The sequence below is a fragment of the Odontesthes bonariensis genome, chromosome 4 (assembly GCF_027942865.1).
Source record: "Odontesthes bonariensis isolate fOdoBon6 chromosome 4, fOdoBon6.hap1, whole genome shotgun sequence".
Lineage (NCBI taxonomy): Eukaryota > Metazoa > Chordata > Actinopteri > Atheriniformes > Atherinopsidae > Odontesthes > Odontesthes bonariensis.
Window position 1 is genome coordinate 11,886,591 of NC_134509.1, and position 14,388 is coordinate 11,900,978.

General features: G+C 41.4%; 2 protein-coding genes across 2 annotated transcripts; one reads left to right on the top strand and one right to left on the bottom strand.

The window, feature by feature from the left end:
• Positions 1-2,480: 2,480 nt before the first annotated feature.
• On the top strand, positions 2,481-4,410 carry LOC142378129 (perilipin-2-like). Its single transcript, XM_075462358.1, has 6 exons — positions 2,481-2,501; positions 2,648-2,852; positions 3,026-3,108; positions 3,227-3,476; positions 3,559-3,695; positions 4,078-4,410. Exons 1-6 carry the CDS (start codon positions 2,481-2,483, stop codon positions 4,408-4,410), a joined length of 1,029 nt encoding a protein of 342 aa, XP_075318473.1.
• A 1,588-nt stretch (positions 4,411-5,998) lies between these two features.
• On the bottom strand, positions 5,999-11,063 carry rps6 (ribosomal protein S6). The gene is made up of 6 exons (XM_075462970.1): positions 10,999-11,063; positions 10,250-10,381; positions 9,102-9,312; positions 8,082-8,228; positions 6,676-6,833; positions 5,999-6,135 (listed from the first exon to the last, which is right to left on the bottom strand). Exons 1-6 carry the CDS (start codon positions 11,002-11,004, stop codon positions 6,040-6,042), a joined length of 750 nt encoding a protein of 249 aa, XP_075319085.1. The 5' UTR covers positions 11,005-11,063; the 3' UTR covers positions 5,999-6,039.
• Positions 11,064-14,388: the final 3,325 nt, after the last annotated feature.

Here is a 14,388-nt window from a genome sequence, read left to right on the forward strand (position 1 = left end):
GCAGACCTGCACTGTCAGGACCCATGACCTGCACTGTCTAACTTTCAACCAGCATGTGGTGACTTCCGGTTTTCAAAAATAAACGAGAACTGTCAATTTTTTATTTAAAAAAAGAAAGAGAGATGTGTGTCTCATAAAACAAGTTATAGTACTATGCCCCTACACTCGTTTTTTTTTTTTTAAATAAATATTAGCATTTTAGCACAATAGCTTCCAGGTCATGTGACCTATTGGGTAAAAATGAGCATAATTGTCTTCCCTGCCCTGATTGTTTCCACCTGTTCCCCACCTCCTTAAACGCATATGTATTCTGCATTCCCATTTGTTTTGTGCCAGTTTGTCTTCTCCAGAGAAAGCAGGCATGTCCAAACGCAACGCGAATGCAACGCGGGGCTCGGGCACACGCGTTGCATTCTGGGATATGGTCGCCATATTGGATGCACAATCTATCGTAAACAAACCGAGGCAAGACAGAGATCAAGGAACAAACAGTGAGAGAAAAGCATGTAAAAATCGAAGAAAGGATGTGGGATATACCGGGATACATTACAGAAGGAAGCCAGAGATCGGTACATACAGAAGATTGGCGTTATAAACGGACTGGACCCTTATGAAATACCGAGCAAGGAATGGAGTGTCGACGAAGATTTACTGCCGAAGTTCACCCTTTCGGACATAATTGCGTATAGTATGTGGTGTCAGTGCTTATACTTTGCAACAGTTTCAATTCTAATGACACTTCACACTTTTGTCATGTTACTCTACTTGTAAATAAATAATGTAACACACACACTTGGCTGTATCTCAAAGCACATTTATTTCAGACGACTTCAACTTTGCACAACACTCCTGCTCATGGTGGTCAGAGTACAACATACAGACACAATCTTGTCAAAGAATGTTTTGTCTTCACCTTCGCATGGCAAAACTATGTTGATAGGTACTTTTGCTGACAAAAAGGTGTATTGTTTCTGACAGTTCCAATCGCCCTTTCCACGTGAATTCGGAGATGGGCAAATTTCCTTGTATTTTCCACATTGGATTAAGATCAGATTTATTGTCATGTATACATGCATACACACGAAATTTGTCCTCCGCTTTTAACCCATTGAGACATCCCTTGCTTCCAACTGACAGTGTCCTCTTGTGAAGGCGGGGATCTTTACCTCAGCACACAAAAGTCTGTAACTTACCAGAATGAAAATGCAGAGAACACGCTCTCATCGACACCGGGATTGAGTGGAAAGTTATGTTTGGTCGTCTTACAGCAGCGATCCATGCTAGTCGACGACGCGTTGTTATCTCGGACACTTGGTCTCCGTGGGTGCGCCTCCAAGCAGGAAACCGGTAAAAAGATAAACCATTTACGATTTCCCCCCCATTCCTGTCACGGCTTGCGCTATTGCACCCCACGACACAGCAACGTTTGACCATAGACAATAAGTAAGATAGATAAACCAACGAAGAAAGTTCCAAGACCAGGCGGGAGTACGTCCTGCGCGCAGTGGAAAACAATGTAAACAAAACAGTTCTGCGCTTCCAGTATGGCCGCCGCTCACGTAGTGACGTCACATGCCCGCAAAGGGCCATGTGGCTGCAGGTGGTGATGTTAGTGTTACCTCCAACACCGAAGCTTCGAAGCATGCTTCAAACTCGCTGGAGAAATTGTCTAAAAAAAAAAAGAAACCGTTTGAGCCCTTCTACTGTGCAAAAACTACTTTTCTTGAATAAAAACACGTGAAGTAACACAAGCACCCTCTTTATTACACCAAGCACACTCCCAAAGAAAATATGAAAGACAAACCAAAAATGTTCACATTGTTTTTAAATTATTGTGTTATATACAGAAGAGATGTATCATTTGCTTCATTTGGTGCAACAATCGCTACTGCCAGTAGATGTAACCCAAGGGAATTGAATGAAGCTTCGGGTAGTGAACCACTTTATGACACAATGGTTCAAAATTATTCAATTGCCATCACCAGCTGCAGGTTTTCGTCCCAAACAGGCTTTGACTCAGATAATCAGCTGATCTCAGTCTGCAGATAGTTGATTGGTCAAACTGTGTGCTTATATATAAATAATTATCTATCTAATATATATTATTATAAATGTTTTATATTTATATATATATATATATATATAGTTATAATTGATTCCTTATTTTAGGCAACTCGGGGCTGCTTGCTGTTTTTGAATGTGCTGCATGGTCTCCGCCACCAGATGGCGCCCGCAAAGGAGTCGTTGAGCTCCGCCCCCTCAAGGTTGATCTCCGCCCCGATCTGCAGTCAGGGGTACTTGGGTTTCAACAGGTGAGCGTTAATTGGCTGCGTGAGCACGCTATTTGAGCGCCAGCTCTTCAATGAGTCGGAGTTTTGGCTGGCCAGTAGATTGTTTCGAACCTTTTCTTAAGCAGGTAAAGTGTTTTAAAAGAAGCTGAAGCCACCTGTTCTCTCACTGAACCTCAAACTGTGCACAACATGCCGACGAACAACAACCTGGTGAGTATAGGCTGCAAAGAGCAGAAATAACCCCTTAAATTGTAGCTAATATACGTCTTCTGAGCCCTATTGTTTGACACCCGAATTGGAAAGAAATGTCCAGGTGAATTTCCTTTTTTTTTGCTCTGTCTCTTCTGTTCTTTTAGAAAGTACCTAGTGCAGTTGCCAGGCTGGCCCAGCTGCCTATGGTACTGTCAGCTCGTGCCACACTATCGGTGCTGTACAGGGACACAAAAAGCATCAATCCCAACCTGAACTCCATGTGTGACGCTCTGGAGAGCAGGGTGGTCGCTTTCAGCGCCGCCGCCTGTACCACAGTTTCACCTGTCATTGTCAAGTTCGAGCCTCAAAGTAAGTGGATGGCGTTACAGGCATTAATTGCACTTTTAAAAGCCTTGTTTGCTGAAGGGGAAAAGAGATGGTGAAAACCCTGCACCAAGTACACAACTTTAGCTCTAAGCAATTATAAATGCACAGCTCGTTGAACAAGGCTGCTTGTTTGATGGATTGGTGTGTCTTCATAGTTTCCATTGCAAATAACGTTGCATGCAAAAGTCTCGACTGGTTGGCGATTTCATTCCCTGTGCTTCTGTCACCCACGGACCAGGTAGTTTTAACTTTCCTCCTTCAAAACATGCTAATCTCCACATTTATTTATTCTTAAATTCCTCTGAAAGAGTAAACAAAGGGATGCTTATCAATGTGCTTCTGACTTCGTCGTAAAGGTTGTGGCTACTGCCAAGAACAAAATGCAGGAGATTCATGATGTGGTGAGCATTACAGCCAAAGGAACAGTGGACTGTGTGCAGTACGCCGTCAGACAGGTGATGAGCGGGATCCTTCAGGCTGACGATGGAGCGAGCAAGTCTCTGGTGGAGAGAGTGGTCAGTTTTGCCAGTGTGGGGCTGGACTCTGCGCTGAGTTTGTCTGAGGCTCTGGTGGATCAGGTGCTGCCCCCCTCTGACAAAGATAAAGGTACATGGCACACATCAAGTCTGTGTTGTGAAACGATGCAGATTCTTACTGAAAGCCTGCGCTTTTCTTTTTCTGTCCCTAGAAGACGAGGCCCACTTGGTTGAGGGTTTTGAGGGTGCCACTCACAAGGGACGGTACCCTGAGCGAATGCTTTCACTCACTACTAAACTGTTTAAGAGGACCTACCAATCAGCTGGGTCCAAGATCCAGACTGTTCAGGTGTGCTATGAGTACAGTTCCAATCCCTACATGTGGAGGGATGGGTGTTTTTGTCATGTCGTGAGCATTGGTCAGTTATAAAGTGACATCCTCTCTAATTCATGACATTGAACTGTGATGGCCACTATTAAAATAAATAAATCATTGAAACTCCAAAATATGCTTTTTTTTTTTTTTTTAAATTAAAAAAAGTTTGTCCTAGTAGAGGAATAATATATAGTGTACAATAAAGCTGTTAACTTGAGACTATTATGACCTGTACATGGCCACTGGAATGTGTCAATGTGACTAAAACCACTGCATTATTCATTTTCCAAACCTCTCTCTCCTAAAATGAACTACTTCCCCTTTTGGCTGACACATTTTATACTGATCTCAACAGGTCATGGAGAGTGTATCCAGGTCCACTACTCTGGTGCAGAACCTTCGGAGCAGCTGGGTGGGCCTGATCTGCAGCCTCCAAGAACTGCCTCAATACCTGCAGTATCGGGCTGTGTCTGTGTTTTTCTTCATCGCTCAGATGTACAACGTGAGCAGTCTACCATCCCACAAGGTGCAGGCTAAAAACGGAAAGCGCCCCGGAAACGCCACCGACACTTCGTCAACTTGCATGGTGCTGGCTCGCCCACAAACTACACCTGCTTTCAGAATGAGGCCCACCAGGACATTTGTGTTCGACAGCAGCTGTAATGTTAAGGGCTGTGTGCGCCGTTGAATTGGGCTGCTGTAACTGCTTGCTCTAAATGTGAAAATGCTGGTCTGATTGTTTATGAAAATAAAATAACGTCTTAAAGAGTGCATGACTTTACTGTCTTTGTGACAGTTGCTACATGCCCAGGTTGCCACAGATGAGAAAAGGGACGATGCTGAAACAAGAGGCCGTTGATCCTAATTGGACATTTTACTTGGTTTAGTTGTGTAGCTGGTCACCATGAAGCGACCATCCAGGGAGGACAAACTGAACTTAATTGCACAAATTCAACTTCATAATCTTTTCATGAAGTGATTTGATGATCCAAAGCATGTTGCAAAACTTTAAAGGTCTAAAAATACTTTGGATTTAGAATATATTCTGAATTTCTGTAGAGGACTACAGTGCATCTTATCAGTAGTGCTCATTTTCCTTGCAAACTAATCCCATCTACAGCCTAATTCAGTGGTTCCCAAACTTTGTGCCCAAGGCACACCGAAGGACAAGTGAAAATCTCAAGGCACACCTATTGTGCAAAATAAAATGTGACAACTATATTACTCAATATTTAAAAAATAAATTTGAAACTTTATCAAATTAGGCTTCATCAAAGCAGCAAAAGTCATTTAAACCAGACAGATTACAAATGGGGCAAAGGAAACTCAGCAGAAATTCAGCACAGAACTGTCAATGCAAGGAAGCTGCATTGTCCATGGTCCTAAACTACAAATTATCAATCCATTTCAGCAAGGAAACATGTGCTATTGTAAATATTTGTGCCTACTTACAAATTAGTGAGATACATGTGCCCGTCAGGGCGCAGATTTCTTTAATGCTCGGTGGCACTGAGCAGAGGGCCACTCGCAAGTCCTGTTCAACAGAGAGCCGCGACCTCCTGTTCTTCATGTGAACCAGAGCAGAGAACGCCAACTCACACAGGCAGGTAGTGGGGAAAGGAAGAAGTTGCTCAATCGTGTGGTGGGAGATGCTTAGGTACTACGATGCAGAATAATTAGCTACCTAGCAGTTAAGTTAGCATGAGGATTGCTGACATCCCCGGTCCAACTGAAGCCATAAGACAGGTAACTTTCATGATACTGTCAGCTGAGTTTTTCCTCTTTTCTTTCGGTGATGGGTTGTCGGCAGTTTCTGCACTGGTGGTTGGTGGTTTGCTCCACACCAGAAAGCGCTCCATTTTCCCCTTTCTCTGTTTTCATGTTATCCTTCAGCCTTTGATGTGTCACTGTCTCATAATTCCCACCTGCGCAACTGCGTTAACAGCGAAATATGGGTTCTCTGAGGATTTTTTTTTAAATTATTGTTTTTAGGTATAGAGTTTGCCTCTGTATTATGAAATGAGTGCATACAAAGTACTGATATAGTAAATTAAAAATTTTTTTTGTGTAGTTGTATGTTACAAGAATAACGTATGGTTGTCACAAAATCCCACGGCACAGTTTGGGAACCACTGGCCTTGTTTATACCCTGGAGCTCCTTTCAGATTTCCTGGCTCTGAAGCAGCACTGCAGTATGTCAGAATGGACTGTCCCACCTTTGCCTATCCTGGCATGACAATATCATCAAAGCATCGCACACACTGAGAAAATACCAATTACAGTTTTTCAGCAAAACATTTTATTTGACTTTTGGGTTTCACTTTTGGCTGGACTCTGACTTGGATGTGGATGCCCTCAGAGAAGAAAGGCGGCGCCTCTTGGCGATCTGTTCCTGGCGCTTCTCCTTGGCCTCCTGTTTGCGAGAACAAGTATGTCAGTCAAATGGCAATCTTTAGATTTAATTAAGTTTTTCTTTCCAATTACACAACATCAGATTTAAGGGCTTGTTAGCTATGCCACTGACATAATGGAATTCTTATTCTCATCTTTAATTGCAAAAAAAGGATTCAGTTTAAACATGAAATTCAATTTAAAAACATAATTCCATGTGACCTCAACCTGCAAATGTGATCTTTGTTTGATGCCTAGTTGAGTTTGTGGCTTTTAAAATGATTGCAATGAAATTTTGTCACTGCTTTATTTTGACTTGAGGTTTAAACACGCATGAGATTCCCCTGAATTATTTTAGGAGAATTTAAGAATGAATCTCCCAGTTACAAACACTACACTTTCATACTTTATCAAAAAGATACTACAAAGTGTGAAGTTATCAGCTCTGTCAGTCAGGCAGGTTGGTGACATTTTACTTCAAAGAAATGATCAACTGTTGCTCCATTTTTACTAGACTTACCAAACTGTTGCATGCTAAAATAATTAGAAAGAGTTGACATACCTTCATCCTCTTGGCCAGCAGCTTGGCGTACTCAGAGGCCTCCTCCTTGTTCTTCAGGGTGCGCTGTCTCTTAAGGGAAATGCGGCGGCGCTTGTGCTGCAGCACGCGAGGCGTCACCAGTCTCTGGATCTTAGGAGCCTTGGTTCTAGGCTTCTTGCCTACCAGAGTGAGGAGAAAAAAGTCCGTCATTGCCACCAGTGCAAATAAGTACCAAGAGTGGATTCGAGAACAAAATTACAAACGAGCAAAACCACTTCCTCCCCAAGTGACTCCAAGCCACAGAATGTAATTAAAAAAAAGACAATTCAATGCAATCCTCATGAGGTCAAGCCCAAGTCTCAATGAGCAATTTTCATTGGATCAGTTTTCACACTAAAGTTACGAACTCCTGCATCATTTTTCAAAATACATCACGTAATAGCTGTACTTAATAGTTACAGTCCAGGAAACGCTAGAGCCTGTTTTGTTGACCTGTAAACAAAATTAAGATCAACTGCAAAAATTACACACTGTGCCCAACCAAAATGTCTTCACAAGTGGTCACAAAAAAACCCATGTGAGAATAAAAGCTTACATTAGATTAGATTATTCCTGTGAATGATTATGTCTTAAATGTTGGTATGCAATGCTGTATGCTTAATAAGAAACTCAATGCTATATACTCAGATCAAAAGAGAACAGGTGGGGTATTAAATGGTTTAGTTGCAGAAGTATTTTAAGTTGCAGACAATTAAATGAACAGTAATGATGGCATGATTACTGTACCAGTAAATACAATGAGAGAGCAATGCAGTTCAACCATCCACTTTAACTAGGTCTGGTCGCATCTGGAAAGCAGCTCTACAGTTCATTTTGGCATCACACTGTCCCCCCTTAATGAATACGAACCAATCAAAAAGGGTCTCCTGGATGCCATCAACATAAGATTCAATCGAATTACAAACATAACAAAAACATTTCAATACATAGAGCGTTTTTCCACGTGTGCCACATTCAACGTGCTACCTTTCTTGACGATGACCAAGTTGAGAACGCTGAGGTTGGCATCGACAATGCAACCACGGACAGAACAGTCAGCTCTACGACATTAAAATTTATTTCACAACAAGAAACTAGAAACCAAATGTAACAGCTATTCTAAAAATCTAAATCCAAAAACTGTATTTCATCATTTCCAACAGTAAATATGAGACGAAAGCACTTGAACACAAAAGAGACAGTTGAACCAAAAAGAGACGCCATGTTCAAATTTTTCCAGGTATGTCCACCACGACCCTGACCTCATAACTTTAAACTTATAGTTTAGGATCTCAAGCTTAAATTAAAGCGGAATGGATATCCACCAAGTCAGCTAAAGTCAGTGATTTCATGTGCATGTGCGGGCTTACACACACACAAATGCTCACCTTCTTTAGTTAGGGGTCTCCTCACAACATACTGCCTCACATCATCCTCCTTGGCCAAGTTGAAGAGCTTGCGGATCTTGCTGGCCCTCTTGGGACCAAGGCGGCGTGGGACAGTGCTGTCGGTCAGGCCAGGAATGTCCTTCTCACCTTAAAATGAACATACAGACAGATGAGTTCACTACATACTCTTCAACCCGATTATTTTTATAAGACACTTAAATAAAAATTAATAATATTTTTTATTATATTGATAGTAGTACTAAAGAACATTTGTTATTTGCCTTCTACCCAATGTTAAGCAGTGCGAGCAGTTAACGTTCCATGTTTCCACGACACGACAGCGAAATGAATGAATGGATAATGAAGTCAAATCAGAGCTGCCTATCACTACTGACCTACTACTCTGACTTCCTTGTCAAGAACTGATTCATAACAGATTTTGTTGTTAGTCTCTTATGATGCTAAAGATGAGATAAAGCTGGCAGATGAGGCAAAGAGTTGATTCTGGACCCTGTATTAGACATCTGAATGTTTAATCCAATGTATATGACACCTAAGATCAATGCATTTCTTCCATTTAATTTCTCCCACAGAAAAGGCTGGGAGCCTGACGCAATTAGCAACAAAAGTACACCACCAGGACTATAGAAAAATCTGCTTCTACAGACAACCATGCTCTACACCTCCCAACAGTCATGGAAATTTTACATTGTGTAAACTGACAAAGAAAAAAAGGCAGTACCATCATTACTGTACAGGTAAATACAATGAGAGAGCAATGCAGTTCAACCATCCACTTTAACTAGGTCTGGTCGCATCTGGAAAGCAGCTCTACAGTTAATTTTGGCATCACACTGTCCCCCCTTAATGAATACGAACCAATCAAAAAGGGTCTCCTGGATGCCATCAACATAAGATTCAATCGAATTACGAACATAACAAAAAAACCTTTGAGTGAATTATCTGGCTTTCAATACATATCGAACATTTTTTCCACGTCTGCCACGTTCAACGTGCTACCTTTCTTGACGATGACCAAGTTGAGAACGCTGAGGTTGGCATCGACAATGCAACCACGGACAGACTTGCGCTTGCGCTCGCCAGTCCTGCGGGGACGGTAGCAGGAGTGACCCTTGCTGAGGAGCAGGCGCACACGGCCGTGAGTAAGTACGCCCTGCTTCATGGGAAAGCCCTGCTTGTCGTTTCCTCCGCTGATACGCACCATGTAACCCTGAGAAAAAACAAGGCATAGGTTACTTTATAACTTTAATTTGGGATAAGTCGCCTCTAACGTACCAAGGCGAATACAATATGTCAGTTCAGTTTAAGTCTTTTCAAATGTAAGGATTTCATGAATTCTAACCAAATATGGCTAGTGGAAGGTCAGGATGTCTTTGACAATTTCTCCAATTCAACCGAAAGAGGATTTAACAGATTGTAAGCTCCTTGCAGCAAACCCAATTTTGCTTTTCTTATAGTCTTTTCCAGAGCCTTAAACCAATTAAATATTTATTGATAATCACCTGCAAGTGGTTTGAACTCATAAATTTATTCCTGTGAATGATTATGTCTTAAATGTTGGTATGCAATGCTGTATGCTTAATAAGAAACTCAATGCTATATACTCAGATCAAAAGAGAACAGGTGGGGTATTAAATGGTTTAGTTGCAGAAGTATTTTAAGTTGCAGACGATTAAATGAACAGTAATGAGGGCATGATTACTGTACCAGTAAATACAATGAGAGAGCAATGCAGTTCAACCATCCACTTTAACTAGGTCTGGTCGCATCTGGAAAGCAGCTCTACAGTTAATTTTGGCATCACACTGTCCCCCCTTAATGAATATGAACCAATCAAAAAGGGTCTCCTGGATGCCATCAACATAAGATTCAATCGAATTACAAACATAACAAAAAAATTTCAATACATAGAGCGTTTTTCCACGTGTGCCACATTCATAAATTTAAGTTTTGAACTTTGACGTTGTCAAGGCCTGAAAGAGAACCGCCGTTTCAATCAGCCATGGTCATATGGCCAGGTTGCATCTGGTAAGCAGCTCCTTTGTTGCTGTGGCAACACATTGTCACCCCAAAGGGCTTTCATGTGAGCCATGTCAAACTGAGTTGCGACTTACAGTCCATCCGACAATATAACAAAGTCCGCTTACCTTCCACTCATCTCCCAGAGGGTCAGCAGCCACCTCGGTGGCCATACGTTTCTCATAGAACGTCCGCAGCTTACGCTCATCATCAACTTCAATCAACTTCTGGCAGCCAGTAGCGGGGAACGAGATGTTCAGCTACAGGATGAGAAAAAGAGGTGTTACAGGATGTTCCCCATTGAGCATCAGACGGCATACAAACTAAAAATCTTCTCCTGGGAAGATGTGGTGGTTAATGTGATGCCTTGATTTTAACGGTGGCTTTCCATAGATCTGTACTATTAACCATTATCTCATTCACGATCTGAACAATTGGATCCCTGAACTGTGCAACAATTTAATTCAAAGATCGCATAAGTTGTCAGAAGGCCTACAAACGTCTCTGCCGGCTCCAGAGAACAAAACCTGCTAATAGCTGCAAGCAAACACACGGATTCAATTAAAAATTATAAAAAAGCACGACAGGACCATGTTACAGTAACTACAAAAAATTCAAATACCACTCAGAGCGGGGAGGAAGAGACTTGATCGGGGGGCACATTTTACTCAGTAAGCCGCCATGTTTCTACAGCTCAACTTTCCGATAAGCTGGTCAGCTAGCTTTCCACACAATCAAATCTCATCCTCCGCAATACAATAACGACACCACGTTAAACTTGTCACCCTTAAAGTTCGGTATCGCGTCTATAATCACATGTAATTATTTTTAAGAAAGTAGCTGAAAACAGACAGATAAAACTACACAATGGTTGTACCTTCATTTTGCCAAACCGACCCAACGACGGTCCGCTACGGGAAAGAGACCGGATATCCGCTTCGTGGTCTCACATAGAGCTAAACTTTTCTCGCGATATCTTATCTTTTGAAGAAAATGCTGATTTAAAGGTTGAAGGCTTATTTGGAATCAAATACAAAACTGCCGTCCTTAATAGGTTACGTACAATTAAGTACTTGTCAGATCGTAGGGGGACTTTTTGGAGTTTTTGAAAGTTCAGAGGTCGGTGATGTTGTGCACGTGCTTCCCGTGAAGCAATTTATGTTAGAAATGACCTCAAGGACTTCTTCCAAACATCAGGAGGACTTGTCCCCTGGCAGGAAACTGTCATCCACAGAGATTTTTTGCACTGATCCACACCATCACGTGCTTTTTGTAATAACAACTTTTGTTTTTATTAATTTTATAAAGAGATATGTCAATATGTGATAGTAGTGATGATTTGGAGCAAAAGCAGTATAAGTGAAAAACTGAATCTTTCTGAGGATGATAGGCAGAGGGTTTTGGTGTAATTCATCCAGTTCTTGAATAAAGGCCACTTAACCAAAATGCTTCTTTCACTCTAACTAAGTAACTAACTGGTGGAGTGTTTCAGGTTTATATGGTGGAGCTGTGAGCCACTGATTCATCAGCCCATTCTGTGGGCTGTTTATGGCATTATCATCTGTGAGTTGTTTACCAATATGTAGATCACAAGATTCAAGTGAGATCGCCTAGGGAGGAGAGTCAGGGCTGCATTCAACACAGTTGTATGCACAGTTGAGTGGAGCTACAGCTGCAGCGGGACTGAGCCATTTAATTGGACCACTGAAAAATGCCCAATGTTGCAACACAAAGGACTGTGAGAGAAAGATGTTTCATTTTATTTATTTATTTTTTAAAGTTCCTTCCAGAAACTTTAGAAGAAATTTGCATTTTATAAGTGATTCAAGAAATCCAGAGGAATATCAGTGCTTAAGGTACGTGATCTTCTTTTTTCACTTTGATCTTTTAGCATTTTCCAGAGAGTCACATTTTCTCTGATTTGGGGTTGTACTTATTCTTAACTTTTTTTCATACAAGATCATAAAGTAGATAGAAAAAAGTACTGCCTATGACACTGTATAGACTAAGAAGTGCTGCATGAGTGTGTGTGAATGGTTGAATGTGTTTTTTGTGTTCACGTGCTTCTAGGGTTCGAGGGGTCAACAAGACCAGGAAAGCACGATATAAAATGCAGCCCATAAAATATTACATATATGAAATATTAAAAAAAATAACGGATGCAAAGCTTAAAACTCCCACACAAGCTCTTCAAAAGAATTCAAACAAGGATAAACATTCATTTAACTCATGAATTATGTTCATCAACTTATGGATTGTAGTCACTTGTCGTTATAAATATTAACGACATCAACATAATGAGGGGACTGTTGAATGGGATCCTGCGTCAGCCAGAGGGTGCCAGAGAGACAGCAAGACGTTGAGATGATTATCTTTCCAAGCGAGCAGAGAGCAAATCTTCTTTTGAGATACACATCACCCACAATTCCTATTGCTTACGTAATGCGAAAGCCATGTGTAACATGTTCTTATGCACTGTATCACGCCGTACACGCATAATCCAATCGTCTATTACAACCACATCGGTGACTACTTTGGGATAGAAATACCGAGATACTGATCATTTCCTTTAGTCATCTCGAAAATACACATTTTGACGTTGTGCATTCAACGTGAATTGAGAAAAACATAATCACAGTTAATTAGGAAAAGCTTGCTGAGAATGGAATGGTAAGTAAGACTGTACTTGTACAGCACTTTTCTAGTCAATCTGAGCACTCAAAGCGCTTTCACAGTTCACACTAAATGTCACATTCACCCATCCATTGTTCTCCTGGGGGATTTCAGTGCCTATGTGGGCAATGATGGAGTGACCTGGAGAGGTGTGTCTGGGCGGAACGGCCTCCCTGATCTGAACCCAAGCGATGTTTTGCTTTTGGACTTCAGTGGTGGTCATGAGTTTTCTATTACAAACACCATGTTCGAGCATAAGGTGGTTCATAAGTGTATCTGGTAACCAGGCCACCTTAGGCCAAAGGTTGATGATCGACTTTGTAGTTGTAACATCAGACCTGCCACTGTATGTCTTGAATGTCAGGCGAAGAGAGGGGCAGAGCTGTCAACTGATCACCTCCTGGTGGTTAGTTGGATCGGTTGGTGGGGCAGACTGCTGGACATATCTGGAAGGCCTAAACAGGTTGTCAGGATGTATTAGAAATGTCTGACAGAGGCCCTATCCGTGAGATCTTCAACTCACACCCCCAGGAGAATTAAAAGTAGTAACTGAAGGATCCGCTTGTGTCAACCAGAGGGAAGTCATCAAGGTGAAGACGGAGGCGTAGTCGAGGAGAGGAAAGCATCTGGCTTGGGACCCTCAGGGTCGCATCTCTGTTTTTTGCAGATGTGATTCTGTTGGCTTCTTCAAGCTATGACCTTCAGCACGTAATGAAGAGGTTTGCAGCTGAGTCTGGAGTGGCTGGGATGAAAGTCAGCTCTTTCAAATCTTAGGCCACGGTTCTCAACCACAAAAAGGTGGAATGTTTCCTCTCGGTCAGGGATGACTCCCTGCCTCAGGAAGGGGCGTTTATGTATCTCAGGATCTTGTTTATAAGATTTGTCTTGTGGTTCAGGGACCTGGTTTAGATGCCTGCTGTTACCTTCCTTTGGAAGTTTTTTAGGCATGCCCAACTGGATCTTCACATTGCTAGCTATCTAAAACTGTCTCTTGGGCTAACAGAAAGAAAAGCAAGAACTAGGGTTACAACTAACCATCATTTTATGTTGATAAATCAGGTGATGATTCAATAGAGGCATGAAAAATAAAAGTAGGCTATCTAATATTTTTTGATGACAACAGCAAATACGTTGCATCTTTGCTAAGAAAAAAAATGACTGCAACAATTGGAATTTCTTCCAATCGTTTAATCAAATCAATTAATTATTCGGTGCATATGTAACTTTAACATGATAACTAAGAAAATAAGCCATAATCATCACCAATATTTTCATTTGAGTCAAATAAATCATTTACTTGTGACCACAAATTAATCTTGTAGACTATGTGCAGTGTCGCAGACACTTATGTGAGGGTGTGTTCAGTAAAAACTGAAATATTTCTCTTCATTAAAGTGTCATTCACTGAAACATTCAAACAAAGTTCAAATTCATTCTAAATAAGGCGAGCAATTGCAGCTACCATCTGACAGGAGCAGCATAAAAGGTGAGTGCGAAACTCCAGGAATACACAGAAGGGGAAGTTGAACATAGAGTAAACTCTTATGCATTTGAAGTTTTAAAATCATGGTAAACCCTCAGTTATCGTCCTTTG